This window comes from Equus asinus, chromosome 3, assembly GCF_041296235.1.
Source record: "Equus asinus isolate D_3611 breed Donkey chromosome 3, EquAss-T2T_v2, whole genome shotgun sequence".
NCBI classification, from domain to species: Eukaryota; Metazoa; Chordata; class Mammalia; order Perissodactyla; family Equidae; genus Equus; species Equus asinus.
This window is the reverse complement of record NC_091792.1, coordinates 32,469,770-32,497,587: the sequence shown is the minus strand read 5'-3', so window position 1 is coordinate 32,497,587 and position 27,818 is coordinate 32,469,770. Positions and strand designations below refer to the sequence as shown.

Here is a 27,818-nt window from a genome sequence, read left to right as displayed (position 1 = left end):
ATTTTCACTTCTGACTCTTAGGCATTTTCCTTGGCTTCAAGCAGTGTGTCCTCATGTCCCACTCACTTTGCCTTTCTTGATATGGACAACAAAGGTCTGGCTGGTGGTGGGGCCAGACAGTTCTGAATCCACTTTCTCTGGTGAGCCTGTCAGATGCTTTACCAGAAAAAAAAACAGTAGGATTCAACAGGAAAATAGAGGGACATCTCCATCTACAGTGATATACACATTTTCTCATTTACCACCTGGGATTTTCAGTCTCCTGGCGTATGGATGATCAGCATAGGTCAGGATTAGCATCCTATACAGCGAAGACACACAAGAATATTTTGAGATAAAAGCAAAGTGAAAACACAAATCCTGCAAATAAAATTCAGCAATCTAAAAGCCTACACTAACTGCCAAGGCCTAAAGGGAAAATTTATCAATGAAAATGTGAACCCAGAAACAGTTAAGGAAAATAAGACAGCTGGTTAGGTTTAGAGCCCAGTGCTTGCTCTTGACATATTACAACATTTCAGCGAATATATCACAGCATATTGCACATGAAACCAGTGATGATCCTTACAAGTTCTTTTGTTTTCTTTTCTTTCTTCCTTTCTTTTTCTTAATTTTCAGAGAGGGTCATTTCTCACTCTTTGTGTATTAGTGGAACAAAAAGTGAATAGACCAGTTGGCTCATTGGACTTTTTTGCTTGTGGTTGGGAACAGGAATTCAAATTCATTGAGATAAACCCCCTTGCATACACATAATGACCCTACTGCTAGCTCTCAGGTAGGATAGACTAACAGAAGTAACGTCTATGCTTGGGTGGGCTCCATGGGTTTGAACAGGAGAAAGCTGAGCTAACAGTTTAGACTTGAGAATCTACAGAATCCAGTAAATATTTGACATCTGCTCAGGTTGGTTACTTAACAATAATAATTATGCATATATATTTATAAAATATCATTATAATTTGTTACATGAGTAATAATTAAAACTTCTATATACTAAATGACTACTATTTGCCAGAGACTGTGCTAGCATCTTTGCTGTATTATCTCTAATCTTCACAATAACCTTGTAAAATAGCAATAATCACCCCCACTTTGCAGTTAAAGAAACTGAGACTCAAAGAGGTTAAATAGTTTGTACAAGTAAGCAACGGAATCAAGATTTGAACCAAAGTACAAAAAATCCAAAAACCTTTCTCTTACTCTCCTGCCTTAGTACTTTTCACCATAATCTTGTTTTGTTTTTTCTTAATGTAATTATTTAATGTCTTTTTAAACATTTTTTAAACAATCTCAAACTTACAGAAAAGTGAGAAGTATTGTAAAACACTTTTTTCCCCTGAACCATTGAGAGTAGGTTGTCAGTAAATTAAGAAGTATCTCTCTCAAAACTTAGAATGCAGTTCCTACAAAGACATATTCCTCTATAACCACAATACAAGCACAAAATTAGGAAATTAACTGGATATGTTACTACAATCTAATCCTCAAACTTCACTCAAGTTCCACCAATTGTCCCCCAAATCATTCTTTATAGCAAAAGAATCCTGTTCAGAGTCACACGTTGTAGTTAGTCATCATGTCTGTTTAGTTTCTTTCAGTCTAGAAAGTTCATTTTCTTTCTTTAACTTTCATGACCTTGATATTTTTGATCAGTTTTGGTAGCGTGTAAAATGTCTCCCAGTTTGGTATCGTCTGATGTTTCCTCATCATTAGATTCAGGCTATGTATCTTCAGCAGGAATATCGCAGAGATGATACTGTGTTCTCAGTGCAGTCTATCAAATGGTATACAATTTCCGTTTATTCCATTAGTGGTAGTGTTATCTTTGATCACCTGGTTAAGGTGGTATCTGCAAGTTTCTCCACTATAAAGTTACTTGTCTTGCTTTGCAATTAATAAGTATTTTGTGGAGAGATACCTTGAGACAATGTAAATATTCTGTACCTTGATTTATTTATATATTTATTATCACTCAGGGTTTCCTATTTTATTCCATTAGTTGTAATTTGTTGCTATCATTACATTTAATGACTTTTTAAATAAGTGGCAAACAATCTATATGATCAGGTGAGCCAGCTTGCAAAATTATCAATAACCCAGAAAATGGCAGAAAACTTGATGGCTGAGTAAAACTGAGCAGAATGTTGTAAGATAACCCGGATGTCTGACAAAGATGAATGAGTAAAACCTAATCAAAATAAAATTCCTGACAGTTATCTTAATAGTTAAAAATTAAAAAGGTAAATTCTTTCCTTACAAATTGAAGTTGCCTTCAGAGAGCCTTCAGTGGATCAGGGGGATTTTTGTGGAAGTGCTTGGAAGGTGATGTCCCTGGTCTCAACAGGGAGAGCGCTGATGAGGATGGCACTTGGTCATGGATGAGTGACTATGATGGCACTTGGTAGAATATGGAGATTTCCTCTTTCTAGGGATCGAGCCCACAAAATATGATTCTGAGAGTGCTGGGCACAAAAAAAGAATGCTACAGACTTCTCATTCTTCTCTAAAGGAAAACTCATGACAGTGACTTCTACAGTCTAACTCTTGACTTTTCCTTTCCCGCTAGCTGGAATAGATTATATTGGTGTCAGCTGAAATCTGGACTTTGCTCCAGGAGTGCACATGCAGATATTCCAAGTGACGATCCTTGATGACCCGGAAAAGCCCATCTTGGAGGGTCCAGAGAGGTTTGAATTATTTCTCCAGATGCCTATGGGTGCAGTGCTTGGAGAACCCAATAAAACCACCATTTTCATCAATGACACCATCACTGACTGTGAGCAGAGTGCTTGGAGTTCCTTTGATTGAAAGACTTTTCAGGGGAAGGAAACAGCCAAAAGACGTCTCTGAACAACAGAATGAAACTCTGTTTCTAGACGTTAGCAACTCTGGGATGTCAATGACATTATACTGTCATTTGTGTTATATATAGTCTGGTGATATGTGCAAATATAGTTTATGTTACTGTATGGATATATATAGAGAGAGAGATACAGAGAAAAGACTGAGCCCACAAAGGATTAGACCGTGCTCTTGTTTTCCTGTTTTATTTTACTTTGTTTCTAAGGCCAGTGAAACCCATTGCCATCAATTAAATCAACAGTTAACCTCCTTTACCAATGGATGGTGGACTTGAATCTTTTTCAACTATATATATATATATATATTTATGTATCATCATCCTCCTTCAGTTTTTCAGGTTACTGGGATAAGAGTGCCCTAACTGAAATTTGCAGATAAGCCTAAAGCTCCTTCTTACCAAATGCTCAATTTTCCTCCACAACAAGTCTTTATCAGAGGCACTTGGGTAGGGAAATCCTTTCATCAACTCTCCCTTCTTTTGCAAACTACTTTATAAAAAAGGATAGTACAAAAGAAAGTGATAAAAAAAAATACAAGTAGCAGAATGGAGAAGAAAGAAGAGTCGAAGAGTTGTATAATCCCCAAACTGCCCAATTAGGTCTTAACTAATTTTCATGGGACAATACAAATAACCATTAGTATGCTTCAGCTAATGCTACACAAATTGGAGTTTACAAATTGTTTTGAAAACCACATCTCTGTGCCCCATCATTATCTTTTAGATACTTCTCGTGCAACCCTTTTTTAAATTTGTGTTTCAGACATGACTTAACCTATTCTCAAACCAACATGGCACATGATCGAAACCATTTCAAGAAGCCTTCCTCGCAAATATTGAGGAAGGGCCAAGAAGGCTCTTGACTGCCACGTGGTCTGCCTATGTGGGTAGAGATGTCCTTATCTACTACCAGCCCGGATTTTGCTTCCTTGCTAGACAACATCAGCTTCCCCAACCGGAGAGGAGATTTTTCCAAACTACTTTGTAACTCTTGCCCTCACTCTCCCTTTGTAAAGTGAGAAGCTTGGACTCCATTTGCTAAGTCCCTTCCAGTTCTGGCTAATTGCTGTCTGAGTACATATCTACCAAGAGAAAATCACACTCCCTCGTCTTGCAATTTGCCCAGCTACCAGGATCAAAAATCTTGTAAACTCAATTAATTCAACAAACATTTATTGGGCTTCTCTAACACATCAGAGAGACATGAACCCTTCATAAATGTTAAAATGAGAAAAACTACCTATTGGCCAGGATAACTCTCAGATACACCCAACAGGCCCCACAGAAGCCCTGATTCAGACCCCAAATAAAGCAAACATCTTGAACTTCCCACTGAGTACCTCCGTGCCCAGGAAAAATTCACATTGTCAGGCTTGTAGAGAGAGCCATGGAGGATTCGGTTTTGAACATGAAATTAATCCCAGTCTTTCAGTGTTTTGCAGAAAATCACTCTTTCTCTTTCTTGTTCTGTCTTTTGTTAAGAAACTACATCGAGATGAATGCAGTATTTATGCATACATCTTTTGCGGGCATGACATTGCCGACAGTGCTTTCCATGAAGTCAGTCTGTTCCATTCCTAGTTTCCTCCCAGTCAGACATGCCAGGGGAGCAAAACTACATGGTTTTAGGCTTCTAGGATAAAACCTAGTGTATTCTAGATACAACCGATAGTATATTCTATAGTTGGATAGGGAAAGAGTTCTAGTGACCTAAAAGAGTGAAAAATGCCTGATTTCCTACCAAGAATGGAATCACACTCTATGAAAAATTGGGCTCATTTTAATTTCTCACATATTCTTACCCTATGTTAACATTTTTCATGGAAAAAAGGTATATACATTTTTTTCTCATTTAATGCTTTTCTTAGGGATTTGGAAAGCATAATGCAGATGTACAAGGTGCCCCAAGATGTTGCTGCTACTGTGTAAACTTTAAAGGGAAAGGTGTTGTATATTTTATTCCAGTACCCAGGGCCCAATTTAAGGAGCCCACTTACAGGATGAAAGAAAAAGGTAGGCAGCTAAGTTCAGTCATTTACCAGAGTGAAGACACCAGCCGTAGGTCCTCAGTGCACTGCTATACCCACCAGGGCTCAGCCCAGGTGACAACGGACTATGAGGAACGGCCCAACACTGATGACTCCACAATTAAGTTTCTACCAAGTAAGCATTCTAAAAATTTTTTGACACTAGGCACCACAGAGTTGCTCCTCCTAACCTATTTATAATAATGAATAATTAAAAGCAACCTAAATGCCCAATACTGGGGAAATTGTTAATTGATTTATGGGATATCCACTTGATAAAATAATATGAATTCTAGATTATCAGTGATCATGTTGCTATTGCAACTCTTAAAAATATAAAGAAGACTGAAAGGATATGTTTAGAAAAGATAACAACTTTGTGTTAGGGTAATGAGATCATTAGTCATTTTTTCCCAAACTCATTCCACTGTTATATCGGTAAATACATGTGTTCAATAGCAAGTTGTTGCTATTTATGAAATTAAGGAAATTAAACAGGTTATAATGACCTTATTCTGTTATCTTATCACAACTTGTGACAGAGTTTCATGGGGTCCCTTTGGGGACATTAGCCCTGACTTTAGAAAAATGGGTCAGATACCAAGAGATGTAAGCATGTCACCAAAATTAAGTGCAATAGAAGTGAAAACAAAAATAAAAGGTAAATAGAGTTCAAAAACTACATGTCACCAAGTGTGTCTCCAAATATGATAAGGTGGAAACAAGACACGGAATTTGACACGTGTAATAGGATGAATAATGGCCCCCAAAGAATTCAGATCCTAACCCCCGGAACTTGTGAGTTTAACCTTATATGGAAAAAGCATCTTTGCAGATAGGATTAAGCTGAGGATCTTGAGGGGAGATGATCACCTCAGGTAGGCCCCAACTGTATTCACAAGTGTCCTTATAAGAAGAAGCTGATGGAGATCACACATAGAAGAGGACAAGGAGATGTGACCAGGCAAGCAGAGTTTGGAGTGACATGTTAAGAAAGGCTGGCAGCCACCAGAATCTGGCAGAGGCAAGAAATGGATCTCCTCTAGAGCCTCTGGAGGGAGCACAGCCCTGCTGACACCTAGATTTTGTCCCAGTGATACTGGTTTCGGATTTCTGGCCCTCAGAACTGTGAAAGAGCACATTTCTGTTGTTTTAAGCCATCAGGTTTATGGTAATTTGTTACAGCAGCTACAGGAAACCAGTACCACAGGTAATTACAGATCAGCAGAGTTTGCTGATGTTGGTTGAGAAGTAAAATGAAGAAAACTAGCAAACACACTCAGAGACTCCAGACAGAGTCTGGCACTCAGTGTTCTGCTAGGAGGTAAACTTTGTACAGATTCAAGACTCTAATCTGAAGGCACAACTCAGTTCGTCTTCCAGAGGGAATCCTTGGCAAGCAGCACCAACAGATACGCCGTGTCGTGAAAGCAATGTAAATTCCAACCTGCAGCTTCAGTAAAGCTGTGTTTAGAAAGAAGCTGTATGCTGTCCAGTATCAAGAATACTAGCAATCTAAGTATTAAGAAATCTGGTGATCTCAAGACTGTAGAATAAGACTCCAAATTTGGAGCGTGACTGGAGAAAAAAATACATATATATTTCTCTCTATAGTGGATATATTACCCCCCTCTATATATCCCTCTATAAATCAAATTCATAATGATCAGATGAAGGGCAAGTAATGAGTTGATCCTCATATCCTTGAAAGAATATTTTCAGAGCAGGGGCCTTTGTGCAGCTCTATCTCCATTTTTTTTTTCTTGACTCATTCACCAATCTTACTTTTTTTTCAATTTTTCTATTGAAATATAATTGACATATAACATTATATTAGTTTCAGGTATACAACATAATGACTCAATATTTGTATGTACTGTGAAATGATCACCACAATAAGACTAGTTAACCAATCTCACTTCTTGACCTGAAGTTTATATTGTCATTTGAAAGACCAGTGCTTCAGACTCCTCCATTCTTGGTCTCGTGGCATATCTTGACAACACAATGTGTCAACTGAATTCAATTGAGAGCAAACACAAATACACTGGACTTTTTGTAAAACCTTGTTCTTTGACTCTACAATGGAACATCAATAAGAAAGAAAATGATAGGCAGTCAGGAATGACCACAAGAGCTGGCCTTCCCCACCTTACTCCCATTAAATTTTATACATTTTAAAGTTTAAAATATAGTAAAACTCACCTATATATGCCCTTGGATTAACAATTCATCCATTTCAAGTATACAGGTTAGTTTTTAGTATATTCACAGAGTTGTGCAATCCTCGCCACAATCAATTTTAGAACATTTTTATCACTCCATTCCCATTTAGCAGTTACTCCTCATTTCTTCCCAAACTCCCTCCCCCTAAGATTTAAACAACCACTAATCTACTTTGTGTCTCTATAGATTTGCATATTCTGGACATTTCTTGTAAATGGAATCATAAAATATAAGATTCTTTTGTGACTGACTTCTTTCATTTAGCATGATATTTTCAAGGCTTATCCACATGGTAGCATGTATCAGTAGTTCTTTTCTTCCTTCTTATGGCTAAAAAAGATTCCATTTTATGGATGTACCACATTTTACTTACCCATTCAGCAGTTGAGTGACGTTTGGGTTGCTTCTACTTTGGGGTATTATGAATAATGCTACTATGTACATTCATGTACAAGTTTCTGTGTAGATGCATGTTTTCATTTTTCTTGGGTAGATACTTGGAAAGGAATTGGGAGACTATGTGGTAACTCTATAACTATCCTTTTGAGGGACTGTCATGCATATAGCCTTTTAACTTTTATGGTTATGTTGGTAATCATATATGTTCAATAGACATTAACTTCTGAGGGCATTTCCAACTCCCAAATCCGCTATCATTAAGTGACACCTTGTACCTTGTTAATGGAAAAAACCATGGGAGTGAGCATCCCCTAGTTTTCAGAAACTGCATTTGTAACATTAAACTAGGAATTTGAATTCAAAATTATAACCAAAAGAAATGTCTAACCATAATTTTGTGCTAAGAATATCTTATTATATTTTATTTCTTTAAAAATTGGTGATTCAGGTGGTAACTCTCTACTAACCAAAAGTTTAATTAACTAGAACTACTCTTAACTCATCTTTCTAGAGATTCAGTAGTTTACTTATTGTTCTTAACTATTATACGATCTACTTGTTCTGTAAATGTTAAAATGCATGAAAAAAATATTTTATGGATGTCAACAATGAACACTGTGGATATGAGACTGTTCTGTAAGAAGATGAGGTTGGAATGTTCTGCTTTATGCCTTATTCCTTTATTGTGAATATTACAAAGCACCTCCATGAATGCCTTAAGGCAGATGCTGCATTCTAAATTCCTAAAACATCTTCAGTAAGAGAAAGGATGAGTTGATGTCGTATTACTCTTCTTATGTCCGGCACCTAACACCACACATAGGAAGTGTTCCAAGATTATGAATAAATGAGCAATTAAATTGATGACTCCAAGTGTATGATTGAAGTGCTATTCCTCCTAAAGGGGTTTTTAGGGTCCTAGCAGGAAAACCATGGCACACTCAAACTGAAGCGTGTTCAATGAGGGGCATGCTGCAGAGGTGCGGGCAGGATTGAGGGAGCCCAAAGGGGTGCAGAAGCACCGAGGATCCAGCGGCAATGAGGAGCCACTACCACTGCAAGGCTTGAAGAGACAAGGACAGAGCAGTGTGACCAGAACTGGAAAGAACAAGAACTGGAGCCCCAGGGAGAGAGAAGCAGGAGCCGTAGGTGCATAACGCTCCCTCAAGCATTAGTGAGATGCATCTGAAACATTTTAATGAAAACAAATAATACTATGCACTAAAACAGAAAATTTGCCTTACTAAGACAAGCCACAAACTTTAAAAACACTTTGCCATTTCTGCTTCTTGCTCACATCCCCAGGGTGACACATATTCAGTCTGTTTGCAGCCAGAGCTGCCATCAGTACAAACATTTGATCTATACAGACATAAACTAAAAGAATGCATCTTTTTCTCCATTTTTTTGCCCCATTTTAGGTCTCTAATCACAAATCTTCCATTTATGAGAAGACAGGAGTCTCTGCTCGGCTGAGAGCATTAATGACACCCTGATCCTGTGCCACTGGCTGGTCGGGGCTCCCAACAAAAGTGACCGGGTCACCAGCCCAATGTAGGAAGTGGACTTCAACACTTTCTTCACTGACATGAAGGCTATCGCACTCCATCTATTTCCAAACCAGGTCAAGGCTGTAGCATGCAGATTGCGCTGTTAGTGCTGGTCATCACGTGGGGCCTGAGCTTCTGAGTCCAATAGTCATTGTAAACAAAGAGGATAGTAAGCAGGGGTGGCCTAAAAGGAAATCCCTTGCCACAAGGGCTCCATAATGAAAAGAGAAAATTATGGAACTTGCTCCACGTGACATTCATTTTTCACCACTAAAATAACACATCATCATTTATGTAAAATATTTATGTAAAACATTTAAGAGTATATTAAACCAGAGCTGGGAGTAGGGATTTTTTTACGTATATTTTGCATTTTATTATATCATTAATAATTAATAATATTATTTTTAAAGAGACAAATGGAAGATAGATTTTTTTTTAACTTTCCAAGATGTTATAAGTTTTGTAAATTTGAAGTCCAGTCCCCACGTCCATGTTAGCAGGACCATATGATATGAAGTTCTCTCGTTTATTTTGAGTTGACCATCAACCAGCAACTGTGTTAAGTGCTTTACACACATTTTTTCATTTAATTTTCACAACATTTCTATTTGGTCTTCAGGAGAATGAACTATTTTATAGGTAATGAAACTGAGGTTCCGAGAGGTTAGACAATTTGTCCAAGATCATTCAGAGTCAAGGCTGCCCCTCGGCCGAATTCTAAAGCAAGTTCACTCTGTGCCTCATACGGCATCGCGCAGTAATAAAAACCAAATGTAATGATGACCCCCAAGTGCTGTAAGATCTGTAAGCATCCCTTAGACAGTAATTTTTAACAATTATCAATATTGCTCATATGATATAAGGATCAACATATTCCTAATGTCTATTTTAACAGATTGCATTGTATATATCATGTATAATATGTAAATATGAGGTATTTTTTTGAATTGTAAGGTATCTACAATTAGATACAACGCTACAAGGAGCAGGAACCTTGAAATTCACAATTCTTGTACCCATTAAAGGGAATGTTAAATCAAAGGGATAGCCACTTCCAGGCATCAGAATGCACGCCTAGGGTCAGCGTGTGAGGTGGACAGCAACTTTATCTAAGATAAAAAAAACCCCATTCATGAGATATATGTGTAAAGGGCCCAGGTCAGGGCTGGGTGGGCTGGGGCTCCCCTTGGAACTCATACCAATGCAAACCTCATGTAACAATGTTTAGCCCTAATGTTTTTTCCCTGGGTCCAGATATCCTGCTCAGCTCTCCCCAGCTGGCTGGTCATCATAAGCCCTAAGTATGCTTGAGCTTCCCCCTCTTTCTTTCTCAAGCCATTCCAAATAAATACAGATCTATTACGTGTGGGGTTTTTACATAACAATCAACAAATATGAACTAATTTCATTAAATATGTGTTTGTGAGCATATGTACATGTTTATGATTTTCTATGTCGACAGTTGTATCTTCCGAGGACTAGAAGAGACCCCAGTCACAGGGTCAGCTGAGCCGGCCACTAGGGGAAGTGCCCCACATGTTTGCATCTTCTTGAAGTAACAGGAAATCAGGCCTCCTCTGGACAAGGAATTTTTTGAGAGAAATACATCAGATAATTATTCTTAATTTATTCTAAGCCTTTCCCCTTTATAATATAGATGTCAATAATTTACAAAGACTCTCATGTCAATGACTCAGTTTTCTCATCTGCAAAATGAGAATATCTCCTCTGTAGGATTGTGGGGAATAAATGTGACGATACATGTACATTAGTACTTACTAGGCATCAACAAACTGTAACTACTATTTTTTTTCTTTTTGTTATTAACCCTGGACTGGACGGTCCGTACGTTTTCCTTAGCGTCTGTCTCCCCAGGTCTCCATCAGCCTCGTCTGCTTGGCACAGTGGGGCCCGAATCTTTCTCCGCCAAGATTCAATATACAGGGCCTCATGACCCTGATTACCGCAATCTGATCAAAGTAACTGATGACGCGCACACAGATGGTAGGTGTTACCATAAAACCAAAGGCACAATCGTGCAGTCACTGGGAGGAGAAGGGAACCTCAGGGCCATGCCTCAAGCCACGGGAAGAGCTGAAGATACAGGTGGCACCCAGGTGCCCCTGTCCCCAACATCTGCCCTATGCAGGCTGCCTCTCTCTGTTCCCGGAATGCTGACCATCATGCCTACGTGGCCTCTGGACAACACTGAGCTCACCCTCAGCCTTGATGGCACCCATGTGGGTAACCACAAGTGCTCCAGTCTCCTGGACCACAGCAAGCTCCACACCAAGCGGGCCTTCGCCGGGACCCACGCCAGGTGTCGGGAAGTTCTTGGCCAGAGCGCCCCCTAGCGGTACAGCGCCTCCCTGAGATCCGGCCGCACCCTCCGCGTTACCAGAACCTCACGCTGGAGGCGCCGCTCTGGGAATTCGTCTGTTCCTCTGACACGTCGGAACTGCTGACTCCCTAGGCGTGGCTCCCTGGGCACTGATGGCCAGGTCGCTTCTGAGGGGAGACCGCTGGGAGGGGACAGGCGGAAGGTTTGAAGCAGAGCAGCAATCCAGACTCTGTAATGAGGACAGAACAGCCCACGAAAGGCTAGGAGCAACCCTAAGTGTGGGTGATCTCCGGCTAAACTGGTTCATGGGAGAGGGGGCCCCAGAACTGTCCTTCCACATGGGACTTTAGACACCATCATCATCACTATCACTGGCTGGCTTATCTGAAGTTAACAAAATGCTTTCTTGTCATTTTTTCATTTAATCCTCCTTAGTCTCATGTGAAGTGTTTACAAACACCACCATGATAAAAATAAAAACACCCCTGAGTCACTCAGATTATAGGGGCAGAATTAAGACTTGCACTCTTATCACCTGGTTTTCAATTCTACACCTCTTCCACGTCATGCCGTAAAAAGTAGAGCGTGCATTGAAGTGCCTGTGATCTGTCTGTGAACATAAACACAGAGCTGATAGGTTGGGAGCTAATACAAAGAACCATGGAAGCTGAGCAAACCGAGGGTTGGGTTTATTCAGCTGAAATATACAGACAAAAGTGCTTTAAAATGGTGAATTCACGTTCAGTTTAAGCAAATTAGTTTCCCCAGCATCACATTGGCTGCAATAGAGCCGAGACTAGGACTCTGTTCTCCAGGCTGCTAGTTCAGTGTTCACTGCTTCTAACAGAAAGGAATTTGAAAGGGTTTTTTTTGCTGAGGAGGATTACCCCTGAGCTAACATCTGTTGCCAACCTTCCCTGTTTTTTGCTTGAGGAAGATTAACCCTGAGCTAACATCTATGCCAATCTTCCTCTATTTTATGTGTAGGTCACCACTACAGCGTGGCTGAGAGGCAGTGTAGGTCTGCACCCAGGATCTGAGCCCACAAACCCAGGCCGCCGAAGTGGAATGCACTGAACTTAACCAAAATGCCACAGGGCCAGCCCCTGAAAGATCATCCTTAGAGCCTTTCTAGACTTATCTTCTTCTTTTAGATTTAAAGCAAAGTCTCAGACTTCTTGGGTAGCTTCTTCAAAACAACTTAGTGCTGAAAGTGCAGTGTTCTGCTGGGCTCAGTGTAAGAGTCAAACAGGAAGCCTCACCGGATCCAGAATTTCCACTGCTGAGATGCACCTCTGTGCGTGACCACATGCCCAAGGCTTCCTCTGGGGCCAAGCAGAAGGAGGTCAAACGGCTGCAGGAGGGACAACAGACATACATCCTGATATGAAGAACTTGGAAAATTGCCTTCTACTACTTATTTATAGTGTAACCAAGAATCAGATTTCTTAACACCTTTCTTTGTTGGTTTCCTGGCCTCTAAAATGTCGAGAGATGCCTTCTGCTCCTAGAGGTTTGTCTGATAGAGAACTATGCAGGACTGAGGTGTGCAACAAGTCAGAAACCGGAGGCTACCACTCCAGAGAAAAATATGCTTGTGTGTGCTGTCAGTGGGTGCCAACCTCAACCCATGAGGTGAGACTGAAGCAATGAAAAAAGCAAGAGTTAAAAATAAAGAAAAAAGCATCAAGAGATTTGAACTGAGGAAGAGTTACAATCAAAGGGATAGTTTGTCCCCGTATTTACAAGTCTTGGTGCTAGAAAATCAAAAGTGTTCCCAACACATACTTAGGAGGGTTCTGACCTTCCTCACCTTTTCAAGTGTTACACCTGGTCCAGTCCTCCGTGACCCCGTGCATGCCACTCTTCATCTCCAACATCTTTCATAGCCCAGCCACGGGGGCGGCTGGCAGCATGTTGACCTGCCATGGGAGCAGTGGCTCACCCTCGTGTATGACTGCCATCCTGTGGAGAGAGGGGGTCTGCAGCCCCCCAGAGTCAGAGCTTCAAGGTGAGCCTTGGGGAGACCTCTATAGGGACCCGCAATTTCACTTAACTACTAAAACGATTCCTGCACTTTTCAAGCACTGGGTCCCACTCCTATCCAGGGGCAACGAGGATTCAAATGCTAATTTTTTAAAAGGTTCCTCCTGCTGTGGAGAAACTAGGGTCAGTCTACTTTTGAAGGCACTCCCTCTAACTTGTCTGATGACGATGAAGAGTGAGAAGTGCTGCAGTGTCTGCCACACTTAGAAAGAGACTGGCAGGAGCCTCCTGCAGGACGTGGGCCATTCATTTCCTCCAACTGGCTCCCAGGAAAAGAGAGGGGCAAGAAATAGGAAAAACACAAACCAAACAAAAAACAGTACCCAGAGAAAAAGGCTTTACAACCGAAAAACATACTAAGAAAGCAAACATATTCATGGTCTAGGATTATGGGAAAAAGAGCTAAGTTACTCCTTGCAAAGCCAGATGAGCGGGTGGCCCCTAGCCACCTCCTAGAAAAGAGTCAGCAAGTCAGATAACCACCAACCTCTTTGAGAAGGAGAGCCAGGAAGAACTCTACCTCTCCGCAGTAAACCCGTGTCGTCTATATTCTTCTTCCCTCTGCTGAGGCTCCCTACTCCCAACCAGCATGTGCATCAACGAGGAAGGCCGGTTGGTGGTAAGCTTCAGGAGGGCAGCTGGTAATGTCGCCCCCAGGTAAGCCTTGCTTCTGAGCAACAGCACCGCCTCATGCAAAGAAGTCACCAATCTGCATGAGATCACAGAAGCTTTGACAAAAGTTCAAACATCGGCTGCAGACACACACCAGTGGCCTGTAGAAGTGGTGCTTATTCCTTGCTGGATTTCTCCAGGCTTTTTGAAACAAGAGAGTGTCAGATGAGTAATGCCGCCGTTCACTGTCACCGAGCTCTGGAAAGATGCTGCTGTTGTCTCTGATCACTCCTTTTCCCAAACACCCAGGTACCTCTCTGTCCTCTTGGGTGATGTCTGCAGACCATGTAAATGTCACCTTCACGCTGAGCCTCTTGAGGAGTGACCCCACCTTCCACCAGCCAGCACAGCACTAGAGTTTCATCTCAGATTTTCCAGGAAGTTTTCAGGACAGGATTTCGTTTGGGATGAAAAGGGAGATTCTGTAGTTATTGAGTATGGCATTCAAATCCTGGGTTCTTCAGTGATGGAGGAAGAGTAATAAAGAAAACTTGCGGATAGTCACGTGAATTAGACAAATTGGGAGTTCACAACAGTTTAAGGTACAGAAATAAGGGCTACTTGCTCTGAATGCTCAGAAACAATGCTCTGCCCACCACACCTTCCAGTAAACTATTCCGCTACCTTATTTTCCTATTTAGAATCACATCATTTCAGTCTTTTTTTCTCACTTTAATATTGGTTCTTGTATCACCATCTCTTCTGAAAATCACTGTCAAGTTAATGCCGCAAAAACCTTGTTTAATTATTTTAATAAAAACCTTAGCAGATCTGAGACTATTCTGGGATGTACACAGTGAAGTCAATTCCATGCATCACTGCTCCACACCTAGAATGCATTTTACCCATTATCTGTCACCCGAAGGATCCCGTCACCTTTGACCTTGACATCAGGTTCCAACAGGTAAGGATAGTTTTTGATAACAGCTGTGTATTTCAAGGTTTCTACTCAGTTAATACATGCCTTCTAGCATTCTCTTAGTTTGGATTTATCAATTCATATTGAGTTATCAATTCACTTTACTTGTTTAAATCTCCCCCTTTGATCCCTATATTTTAGGAGTGTCTAGCCACACGCCTTTCTACCCGCAAACAATTGCCTTGAAATATAGCACATCATCCCAAACAGATTTTTTTAGACTAAAAAGGGATAGAAAAAGAAATTAAGCTTCTTTTCACTCAGAGTTTTTCTGGAAAGCCAGAGTGGTATTTTATAAATACTTTTAAAAGTTGAGATTCAGAAATGTACCTAAGCCAAAGATAGCTTCTATCATTAAATGCAGATCAGTTCAAATGATCGGCCCATATTAAATTAATAGTCCAAGTATTCTACGCCTAGGAGCTGCTTCTCTCAACTTTATGAATGACCCTGAAATATGGTGTTGCTTTTTGGTGTGTTTTGGTTGCTTTTAAAAGTATATAATCCAGGACACATTCAGTTTGAGTATGTCAAATGGTTTCCAAAATAATATTTTATAGTTTATAACAGCTGCCAGCACTTTATTTTGTCAGATGTACAATTAAGCAACATTAAAGGTGTGCTTAATTACCTTTGTAATATTTATGGCTTTGCAGTAATCTTAGTAATTCAAGAATGTGTAAATAATGATATATGGTTTTGAGAAAAATAGAAATAATTTATAGCTAGTTTTCTCTACTTATTTTGGAATAAGTTAGTTTTGAAGACTATCTAAAAAAAACATTTGATTTGAGCAACTACAGATATCACTCTTTTACTCAAAATCCTTCCGTTGTTTTTCATATCACTCAGAATGAAAACATGAACTCCCACCATAGCCTGCAAGACCCTCTACCACTGGGCCCTGTCTCTTTGCAGCCTCAACCCACTCTTCCCCTAGTTCATTCCTTTTTAGCCACAAAGGTCTAGCTTGCTGTTTCTGGATAATTCTATCTTCCTCTGACCTCACAGTCTTTGCACTTCCTCTTTTCTTTACATGAAAACTTTACCCAGTTATTTGCACAAAGCTCACCCCTCACTTCAAGTCTCTGCTTAAATGGACCCTCTCAGAGAACATGCTGTCTAGATTAGCCTTCGTCTCTTCCTCAGTATTCTCCAGTCCTTTAAACCCTGCTTTGTTTTTCTTCACAGCATTTATCACTTCATGCAAGAGTGATTTATCAGCGGTTCCCAGTCAGAGGTGACTTTGCCTCCCAGGAGACATTTAGCAATGTCTGGAGACATTTTTGGTTGTCACAATAGGAGGAGTATTACTGGCATCTGGTGGGTAGAGGCCAGAGTGGCTGCTAAACATCCTACAGAGCACAAGACAGGTCCCCGCAATAAATAATCATCTCCACGGTCCAAAATGTCAATAGAACTGAGGTTGAGAAACTCCTATATATTAATCATTTGTCTCCCCAAGATTAATATAAACTCCACAGAGGGCACTGTGTCTGTCTTGCTCACTTATTCTCAAAGCTTAGCTTTTTATGCATATATATTAAAAGGCGTTTGGATCCACACTGTTTTCCAAAATGTGATACCAGACATTTGTGTAGTCTTCCTTTCTGTTCTCAATGACTAGAAAAGTACCTTTGACCTTATTAGATATTCAGCAAATCCTGGATCAGCATGGGAACGCTGGCACTCACCCTTCAGGGAAGGTCTTTTCTTCAAGAAGTTATGGTCTCCAATATATATTTATTTAAAAAAATACATATTTATTCTTTATAACTTGTACTAGGAATTCTCAGAATATTTAACATGGTGATATTAATCATGTCTTTAAACCACAATATCATTTGATCTATCACCATCATAGTGTTGCTGAGAACTTTGGATCATCTACCTTTAAGTATGAGAGTATAACATCTATGTTGCTTACTAATTCATTTTAGATTTATAAGTCATAAATCTATTTTGAATGCTCTGGTTTTCCTTATATATCTGTCTCTGTTCCTCTTACATTTAGATCAGTGATCCAGTTGCAGCTGAATTCAGTCTCAATACCCAGACGTTTCTCTTCTCCATAAAGGAGCTCTAGATAGCTGATGGGTCTGTGGGCTTTGAGGAAGGAACTGATTTGGTCTTTTCTGAAGGTAAAGGCCCTTCTCTATCTAAGGAACTATTTAGTTATATTCGTAGTTTGTACACATTTCAGTCCACAATCTCTAGCCTAGGGCTGGCAAATAAATGGCCCATTAGAGTGTGACATCATTCTTTCTAAACTTAAAGACAAACATGTTAACCATGTTCTCCCTTCTGCTGAACCCTCAAAATCTCCAAGTCTGTAGTAATAAGACTTTGAAAGTCTCTCATTTTTTCAGGATAAGTAACCTATTTATTAAAAAAAAAAAAAAGATCTGGAGAGTGATGCCATCATCTATCTCAATAATTTGTACAGTCATGCACCACATGACATTTCAGTCTACAACAGACCACATTAGCCAAGAGTGGGCCCATATGATTAGTACCATATAGCCTAGGTGTGTAGTAGGTTATACCTTCTAGGTCTAAGTACACTCTATGATGTTTGCACAACAAAATGGCCTAACGATGTATTATCCGTCATTAAGTGACGCATGACTGTATAGCATTTCGCAATTAGGAAATTCTAGGAAAACCCTACATTTGGCATCTCATGTATTGGCTGCTTTTGACAAAATCTGGAAAATGTCTCCTTTAGGTCTTTATGATGTTTTCACTCTTCAGAAACATTTCAATCACTGGATTTGCATCTAAAAAAGAAAACATAGATGCCAAACTCATGAACACACTTTAGCATACAACTCTCATCTGATCTGACTTCATCATCAACATGACATCAGACATATATTTTCTTTCAGGTTCAACGATCTACGGTCATGTAATAGTGGACCCAGTTCAAAATTCAAGTGACTCTTTCATTGAGAAGGTGTTCCCATGCACAGGAGCAGACGGATATGTTCCCAAATACAGTCCAGAACATAAGGAATATGGCTGCTTGGCTGATCACCCTCCCCACTCTACAGGTTCAAAATCCTGTAATGTGATTTTTGTTCTTGTGTTAACCATCTGCTCTATGGTCAGAAGCATACTACCATAGGGAGAAAGAAAATGACGAACAGGGAATATTATTGCTACCAGTGGACAATGTGGCTGGTCAATGAGATCTGTTGAGGCCAGTTTCATGAAAGTTATTCAATGGCAATTCTTGAAATCAAAAGTTTATACTTTAGTCAGGGAGGAACTGATGGACCATTCACTTTTTAATACTAGAGTTCAAAAGTTAATACCAAACATTTCATGTCACCTTCTAGGATTATCTTTTCTTCTCCAAGGTTTTTAACATTCTTAAAATATTTTAGTTGAAAGTAATAAAAACATTTTATTAGTTTTACCTTGCTATCTTCCCAATAGAATATAATTTTCCTAACAAAAATAACATAGACAGCCTTACTCATTTATTAAATGAAATCTTACCATAGCAGATCACTGTAACCCCAACACCTATGTGAACACCCAGCCTCCTCTGCATTGGCTTTAGGCACCATTCTAAACTATATTCTAGTTTAAGGCTTCCTCTTCCTCAACTGGAAATTGAGGAAATCAATTGGAAATTGAGTTCTAATTTTGAGTCTATCTTCTTCACCATCAACTTCACTTTAAAACAGTTGATCATTTTTCCTTCCTTTAATTAACAGTATAAATAAAAATCTGGCTTTACTCTAGATAAACATAAGCAGTAGTGACAGCCTAATTGAACTGTGAAACACTACTGTCTCATACATTGGCCAAATTTGGTACTCCTTCTTTCACGTGTTTTTCAAGCATTTACAAAAGTTTCTCTTATATGAGTCCCCCAGCTCTCAAGGGCTGGCACTATGCTTGATTCCATTTCCATACTCTACCTCCTCCCACTCCTTCCCAGCCCCCTGCCCCAGGATTAAGCTGTTTCTCTTCCTCTAAGAAATTATCACTTCTTTTGGGACCTCTGTAAAAGTGTTCTGTAGTTTTATATTTTTCCAATTATTTCTTCCAAAATGCAGTCACCACTCTTAAGAATGATAGAGTGGTTACCTTTCAGGAAGAAAAGTAACCATTCCTCAAATTTTGCATATATTAGACCCATAACTGTTATTTTAAGAATCCAAGGTTACAGAGAAGTCAACTTAGGGGAGCACAAACTAAATTCAAATTACTCTACAACGTGCTTTATATAAACACTGCGTTCTGCTCGACACTGATTGCAGCAATCCCACATTTTGGAAAAGTAAGCAGTAAGGGTTTTACAAAAGAAATCAGCATTATAAATAAAAATCTCAATTATCTGTGGGTAAACGAAAAGGACAACTGACAGATATTTTAGCGGAAGAAATCTAATTAAGACAAAAAGATAATGTCCTAAGGAAAAAAGTGAGTAAAAATCAAATAAGAAATAAAAGAAATGGAAAGAAAAGACCACTTAAGGATTATAAAAGTTATATTTATTCACGATGCTACATTTATTGCATTCCCTTAGAAAAATGGAGAACTTTTTATGTATCCAATTTGCACATATAAAACTTTATACAAATTATGTGTAGCACATAAAGGCCTCTGGTACAGCTAAAATCCTGACACTACAATTTGGGTAATCCTGCTCAGGGTCTCCAGTTTATCAAATTTGTCCATAGAAAATAAAAACTGGAATTATAGTCAGTCTTGCTACTCACATTTAGAAATTATTTTAAAATATAATAAAATAAAACTTTCAATTACTCTGAAACTCAAAAACGGTACTCTGGAAGGGGATACATTTTGTTACCAATTTCAATTTAACAGCATGACAAACTCACACCTTATTTTGGCTGGGTCTTTTCAAAAACACAAAAAAATCACCTCAGTTTTGACATTATCTTTCTAAGTTGTAGCTGATTCAGAAGGTAATTTGTCAAAATATTTACCAAACAATTAAAAAAAATAATAATAATATTCCTTTTACAAAATGGTACACCTTAAGGAACCAAAAAATACTAAATGTCTTTGGCTATACAACTAAAAGGCCATTCTTCCAACAGAATAGGGCATATTCACCTCAGAACCAACTACGGAAACAGAAAGCACAAAGGAAATATGCATAGAATTTAATGATAATTTGTCTTGCCTTTTTTTCCCATCCTACTCATATAATAAGCAAGGAGAATGCAATTTACATAATCTTCCCAGATGAGACTCAACAGCACTACAAAGAAGATACCCAAATTTCTGCAAAAGGCAAAGTGAATTAAAACAATTACACAACTAAGTGAAAACGGAAGGGACAAATGTTATTTGCAATTTTTTTTTTTTTAACTTGGTTGCTTGTTTTTAAGCCTCACGAGTGTAGAAATTATAGCTGATAAACAAAAAGTCACAATCTTCACAAATGGAACTATAATAGAAAAATAAATCAAATGAAACATTTATTAATAAATGAAGCCTATTTTATTATTCAAGTGTTAATGATAAAAAAAATTTCAGCACAGCTGTCGCATTTAAAAAAGTGAAACTACATACTATGTTTCTAGCTCGGTAAACAGATGAACCTGATGTCTTTGAATGACATAACAATTGAGCATTGTACAGTACATCTTATGAAGACCCGTAAATTAAAGAACTACTGGTTTAAAGTTAGTGATTATGAAACAAATATGTATTCATAGTTTCAGCTTCTTTTTTCTTCCTCGACCGTCAGGTGCTCCATCCATTTTACGTTTCTGTGTCTACAAACAAACAGAAGGATTACTTTTCATCACAAGGATAATATTAACATGAAATATACTGGCAGAGACATGACAATACTTTACTAATAACTGCTACATAGTAATAAGTATTAGACTTTTCTTACCCAGGATAATCTTAATTCTCCAAACAATCTTATCTACTCATTTTACAAACACAACAAAAACTTTTAATGCTACTAATGACATAATGAAATCATTCACAATTAGCAGTAGTAAATCAATACACCAAACAAATGTATAACATGCCCTCTTACCAAAAGAAAGCAGTTATAAGTATATTATGAGGTTACATAAATAACTAGATATTATCCAGAGACATTCATTTATTCATGATTTTACAAAGTAACTATTATTAAAATACAAGATGGCTTTTTTCTCTTAAAATTTTTACTTTCACATCGCTAGGATAGCACTAAGACAATATATGAAGGCTAGAAGTCAAGAGCAAAGGTTGTAAAGCCACTGCTTTCCCAGTATTTCTTTAAATATTCTAAAATTATAACTTGTATTCCCAAGGTCAAGTGTAGGCCCTCATCATTCACATGACATACCTTCCTAGATTTTCACAAATCCCCATATTATGGACTACCATCATAACATGATCTTCCCCACACAATGCAATCAAGTTTAATTTATACTTTAAGTGACCCAAGGCTATCCTATTTACGAAAACAAAAAAACGACTAACATACAATGATAACCAAGTTATGTTCAAATTCTTAAAAAGAAAAAATTAAGTCCTCCATGAAAATATTTACATATTCGTGAATACTTACTGAAGGCTTTGGTCCTCTTTTCTTTTTCTCTGCCTTCTCCTTTTCTTCTAGTTCCATGTTTTCTCTTTCGATCAAGGTAATTAAGGTGTTACACCTCCTCTGGAGCTCCTAAGTTGTAAATATAAATTTACATGGTAAAGTTGTATTTTCCATCTACAAGTGTTCATGATTACAATTTTAAAACAAAGGTTATGTTTTAATACAGTAATATAAAATCACTTACATGCTCCCAACAGATAAAATTTTAAAAAGCAAAAGGAAGTGATTTCCATATACAATCCATGCTATGAGGATAAAAAAGGTATTTGTAAATGTTTCTACTTCATTATTTAAAGCCATACTGCTGTGTATTCTTCATAAATATTTCCTTCACTTAATTAAAATAGTGAAAATGAACATCTCATAACAAAGGCAACACTGCTACTTAGTGGCTATGCCTGGGAACAATCATTTATATGCAAACTTAAAAAAAGTGTGTATATTTGTAGGTCAAAATCCCCTAGAACTAACTTTAATAAGAGATGTACACAATCCTTCCTTTAAAAGCATTATCAGTAGAATTATGGTAGTCAACGTATCACATGCCACCTTTCCCAATTTTGGAAAAATAGCCAAGGAAGTCTAGGATGAGTTCTACCTTCTCTCTCTCTAGCAATCTATGCAGCCTCCAGAAGAAATTTTCAAGTATAGTGTAGAAGTAGGAGATAACCCTGAAGAAAAAAGAAGTCCATTTGAATCACTGCTGGCTAGCAGCTCCCTTACTTACTGAGCAAAACTGTTTTATATGTTTCCTGTTCTAAGTGATACTACTAAACAATCACAACAAAATCATTTAAATTCTATTTTATAGACTATACCATACAAGGTTTAGAAATATTTGCAAGAGCATATAGAGACTGAAGGCAGCACACCACCTCCAAGTTCTGTCTTTCCCTCAACAGTTGTACTGAGGCACACACGTCAGGATGTTAGAGACGTGCTAAGCTATGAATCCTCTTGGCTCTTAGGTGAGAATTACGCCTCAATTATTATCACGGGGCCATACATATATTAACATTTTTTGTGCATGCCTTTCTATGAAACATGTTAGGAAGTAACGCTAAAACAAGGTATTGTATTGGTAAACCAATGTGACACTGCATCTTGTTTCACTCAGTACAAATTCATTCTTCCTTATTAACTACATAAGTTGTTCCTACTTAGACACAAGGTAGAGTTCACAGCAATTGATTCTGTTTTCCTCTAACTACGTATTTGGAGTGCGTGCGTAGTGCAACATTTCCCAAACGAGGGTTTCAGAAAAGAGTAGCACCCCTCCTTTGATGTTTACTGAAAAAAAAATCCTTCAGTGGTCAAATATGAAGACTACACACTGTCCTGCCTCTTACAGAGTGACAATATACTGTAAATACACTGAGGGAAATCTTACAAATATAAAATGTTTAAACTTTGTTTATCCCAGTAGATCCCAGACTTAAGGACTACAGAACTTTTTTTGCATTATCACCATCCTAAAGAACACAAGATGAAGCAATTCATCAAAGCCAAACTTTTCTGAATTCTAATTTTAGGCCATTAGACACAGAACTTCCTGATCAGAAACAGCCAGATACTGGGAATAAAAACAAAACCTACCATTACAGTGGTACAAAAAGAGTGTTTCACATTAAGCTACTTTAAAATAACCCAGACTCAGCATTCTTATGGGCAGCTGTCTGGGTGCAGTAAGTCCTGTCTTCATAGAAATGTGCTCATTTACAAAACCAAAAGTCCGAAACAGTGCAAATTTTAAATTGTAATCATCTCGTTCAGAAATTGAAACTGAGGGTGACATTTCCTCCTTGGAAAACTGATTAAAATTAGTATCAAAAACTAGTTCTATCGGGGGCTAGCCCCGTGGCCAGGTGGTTAAGTTTGCGTGCTCCGCTGCAGGCAGCCCAGTGTTTCGTTGGTTCGAATCCTGGGCGCGGACATGGCACTGCTCATCAAACCACGCTGAGGCAGCATCCCACATGCCACAACTAGAAGGACCCACAACGAAGAATATGCAACTATGTACTGGGGGCTTTGGGGAGCAAAAGGAAAAAAATAAAAAAATCTTTAAGGAAAAAAAAAAAATAGTTCTATCATACATAGTGATGTTAAAAGACATGTAATATTTAGAGGATGGGACCAACAAACTTCCGAAGTTACCTATGATATTAGGTCTTTAACTGTGGACTTTTTTTACTGTTTTAACTATTTTCTTTAACTGTTTTCTAAGGAACTAATTCAACCTACGATACTAACAAAAATTAACTTCGGGGCGCCAGCCTGGTGGCTTAGTGGTTAAGTTCCTGCACTCCACTTTGGTGGTCCAGAGTTCATGGGTTCAGATGCTGGGTGTGGACCTACACACCGCTCATCAAGCCATGCTGTGGCGGCATCCCAAATATAAAAAGCAGATGTTAGCTCAGGGCCAATCTTCTTCACCAAAACAAACAAAAAAGTTAACTTCAAAGATAGAATGAAACCACAATCTTCTCTTAATAAAATTTGAAGAGTTACCTTAGTTAAAGAATATACTTACTCTGAACTGTGTGCTACAAAAAGGCCACAAGCACTTACCATTGCAGTTCTGGACTTAAGAAACCAGTCAAATCTGAACTGAGGAGAGTTTCGAATACACTGTCGCAATTCATCATAAACATTTTCTTTGTCGAACCCAAGCTTATGAAGCATACAGATTAGAAAACGATCCTCTTCTTCAGTATAGTTTTTTCCTTTGTTAGTACCATATGATATTCTCAGCTGATGAAAAGGTGCTTTGTACCGTCCAATCTATCAAAGTCAAATTTTATATTAAACATAAGTCCTATATAATCTGTATTTCAAATTCACCTTTAGTAAAATTAGCTATAAATGTTGTATTTGAAATCAGAATTTCCTACCAAACACACCTCGATTACATTATATAATCTTTGTCCTGAAACAATTTTATACTCCTTATTATTCTAAAGAGAAATACAGAGGGGCCAGCCCAGTGGCACAGGGGGCAAGTTTGACTGTTCTGCTTCGGTGGCCTGGGGTTCACCAGTTCAGATCCAGGGTGTGGACCTGTGCACCACTTAGCAAGCCATGCTGTGACAGGCGTCTCACATATATAAAGTAGAGGAAGATGGGCACAGATGTGAGCTCAGGGCCAGTCTTCCTCAGCAAAAAGAGGACTGGCAGCAAATGTGAGCTCAGGGCTAATCTTCCTCAAAAAAAAAAAAAGAGAAATCTAGACTCTGCCTTTCTGATACTATATAGGAAAAGACTAATCCTAGTGCCTCTGACCCAAATATATCAACTTAAATACTGAGGTAAATTCTGTTGAGAATGCCTATAACTTTTTAATGTTTTTCTCTGAAGAAAACTTTAAGCCATCATTCTTATCCTTTTTAAAAGTTAACTCTCGGGGCCGGCCTGGCAGCACAGTGGTCAAATGCGCACATTCCGCTTTGGCGGCCTGGAGTTCACCGGTTCGGATCCCGGATGTGGACATGGCACCACTTGGCACGCCATGCTGTGGCAGGCATCCCACATATAAAGTAGAGGAAGATGGGCACGGATGTTAGCTCAGGGCCAGTCTTCCTCAGCAAAAAGAGGAGGATTGGCAGCAGACGTTAGCTCTGGGCTAATCTTCCTCAAAAAAATAAATACATAAAAAAATAAAAGTTAACTCTCATATTCACAGACAGGAGTTATTCTATTAACTACTATATTTATTAATACACAAAGTACCTTCGTGTCAAGTGCTTTTTTGATACTAATTCTTCTTTGAATTCTTGCCTCTCCCCTTTCAATCTGAGCCATTATCTTCTCTATGTCCTGGAGCTCATTGCATCTTTCCCAGAACACAGCTGTAAAAGAGTAAATGTCAGACAGATAGGATGAGTGGAGGAAAGGGGAGAAATATAAATAACATCATAAATGCTCTTATTTTATTTGCTGAGGATTAAGAAATGTTTCCATTTCTTCTACATCTAATACTACAAAGTAAGTTACTTAAAATTTCTCAATTTCCTTAACTGTAAAAAGAATGAGCTGAACTAGATGATTTAAGTATCTTCCAACTCTTCAATTTCTGCTTTCTGAAATTCTAAGCAGATCTATCACAGTACAACTACACATATACACTTGACAATCCAATGGACTTCAGGAAATAGCACATAGTTATTGAGAAGTTACAGAGAGAAATGAAATAAAAATGAAAGCACCATTATTCAGTGACCTATTCCTGGCAACAGGTAGTACACCAGAGTAGAAAAATTTTTTAAATACGCTATTTTAAAGAAGAGACACTAAACTCAATTTTTAAGAAACAGAACAAAACAAGGCACTAAGTTGTGGCAAAATTTAGTTTATCAAAACATAATTCAGAGCAAGAAAATACGAACTTTCCAACAGCTCTCCAAACGCTTGAGAACATTCTTATACCTGTTAAAATAACAAAATTACCTGAGTACTCAATGACCTCTTCTGGCGTCTTTCCTTCTACTTCTCTTGCTATGTTTTCAATATCATCACGACCCCACTTCTCATTAGCTTTGATAAACTGGTTAAAATCTCTCTTATTCCAATTGGTAAATCCCTTCAAAGCAATAGAGACAATATTTAACCACAGCACACTGAACTTGGAAAAGATGCTATTATACTTTACCAATGCTTCTAAGTATCACAGACAATAGTTTTCACTTGCTCTTGGTTTTTTTTTTTTTAAGATTTTATTTTTCTTTTTTCTCCCCAAAGCACCCCCGGGACATAGTTGTATATTTTCAGTTGTGGATCCTTCTAGTTGTGGCATGTGGGATGCTGACTCAGCATGGCTTGATGAGCGATGCCATGTCGGCACCCAGGATTCGAACCGGCGAAACCCTGGGCCACCGAAGTGAAGTGCCGAATGTAACCACTTGGCCACAGGGCTGGACCCCCTGGTTTATCTTTTTTAAATTAAGTTCTTTTAAAGCAGTAACTTTTCATGTACATAGATACGGACTTTTAGCATTATATCACTCACATACGCAAGCAATTAAATCTGAGTAGAAGAGATTAAGGAATGCTGCATGAAAAGGTGACACTTTTGCTAAGCTTTGAAGGATTAGTAGGAGTTTACCAGGAAGAATGAACACAGGCTAAAGAGCAGAGACATAAGCAAGTGGGAAAATGGAAGGAAAATGAAGCTTATTTAAAGGTAAAGGCCAGATCCTGAAAGGCCTTTAGTGAACCCTAAAGGACGTTAAATAAAAAAGTACCAGGCAAAGGTATGTAACTGAGAATTGTAACTTAGTAGCAATGTGGGAAATGGACAGGAAAATAAAGACGAGAACAACGGAAGAAAAGTAATCAAAAGGATAACCACTCTATCAAGACCAGTGCAAATCTATAATCTTCTCAACTATCTTAACAGCTAGTGACAATCAAAAGGTAGCATCTACCGATATGCCCATGCTTTACCGTCTCCAATTATTCCATTTTTGAAAGCAAGAACGTGTACTTCTTTATATACCTCAACACAACCTAACACAGTACCTTACAAAATAACTAAGAGTAACTAAATTTTTGGTTGACTGAAGGCTATACCTGTGTTAGAAGCTTCTCTTTTTCCTCTAACTCTTCATCATTAAGGGGTTCAGCTTCATCAATTTTAAGCTGTTCTTCTTTTTGCGCCTGTGCTGCATTTGGTAGGTCAGGATTTCGAGGTACCTAAAACAAATATTTTTCTATGTCATCAATCACTAAATTTAGAAAGTATGTGACAGACTAAATTCCTAACCAATTAAATATTTCAAAAATTTTAATCCAACCATAAAAGAAAACATACCAATATCCTACATTTATTTATTAAGTTAAACACAAACCAGATTAATTATGAACAAAGTGTTATTTCTATTACCTTGTATCCAATAGTTTTTCTGTAATATAGAATTTCTTTTTCCAATAATTCAAATAAGCGTGGAGGAAAGAACTGGAAATCCTGAACATTGGGTTGTTTTGGAGGTCGAGGAGCCTAAACAAAAATAAAAATAGTATTGTCCATAAAGAAGCAACTGTTTTGCTTTAAATCTATCCCTGGTCTTCTTCATTCCATAAACCATGACAGCCAATTCTCCCAGCAACTGAATGCACCTTTCATAAAACTGAACATTAACCAAACTTTAAATGTACAGATTCAAATAGCTTTTTTTTTAA

At 38.3% G+C, this 27,818-nt stretch overlaps 2 protein-coding genes and 2 pseudogenes across 3 annotated transcripts in view; 3 read left to right on the top strand and 1 right to left on the bottom strand.

The window, feature by feature from the left end:
• The window catches only part of FREM3 (FRAS1 related extracellular matrix 3), an 86,166-nt gene extending 83,358 nt beyond the window's left edge, over positions 1–2,808 (top strand). Inside the window, 1 exon segment of the mRNA XM_014838322.3 lies at positions 2,567–2,808. Within this exon segment, the coding sequence (XP_014693808.3) occupies positions 2,567–2,808 (242 nt within the window).
• Positions 2,809–4,860: 2,052 nt separating this feature from the next.
• On the top strand, positions 4,861–11,538 carry LOC139044934 (FRAS1-related extracellular matrix protein 2-like; annotated as a pseudogene).
• A 20-nt stretch (positions 11,539–11,558) lies between these two features.
• Positions 11,559–18,112, top strand: LOC139044933 (FRAS1-related extracellular matrix protein 2-like; annotated as a pseudogene).
• Positions 18,113–19,529: 1,417 nt separating this feature from the next.
• SMARCA5 (SNF2 related chromatin remodeling ATPase 5) overlaps positions 19,530–27,818 on the bottom strand; it is a 40,398-nt gene continuing 32,109 nt past the window's right edge. For both annotated transcript variants that reach the window (XM_014838110.3, XM_070504835.1), the window contains 7 exons: positions 27,523–27,636; positions 27,210–27,332; positions 26,088–26,220; positions 25,371–25,489; positions 24,213–24,425; positions 21,606–21,713; positions 19,530–20,808 (listed from right to left, as the gene is read on the bottom strand). In XM_014838110.3, the coding sequence (XP_014693596.1) occupies positions 20,743–20,808; positions 21,606–21,713; positions 24,213–24,425; positions 25,371–25,489; positions 26,088–26,220; positions 27,210–27,332; positions 27,523–27,636 (876 nt within the window). In that variant the 3' untranslated portion in view covers positions 19,530–20,742. The remainder of the gene's footprint in view (positions 20,809–21,605; positions 21,714–24,212; positions 24,426–25,370; positions 25,490–26,087; positions 26,221–27,209; positions 27,333–27,522; positions 27,637–27,818) is intronic.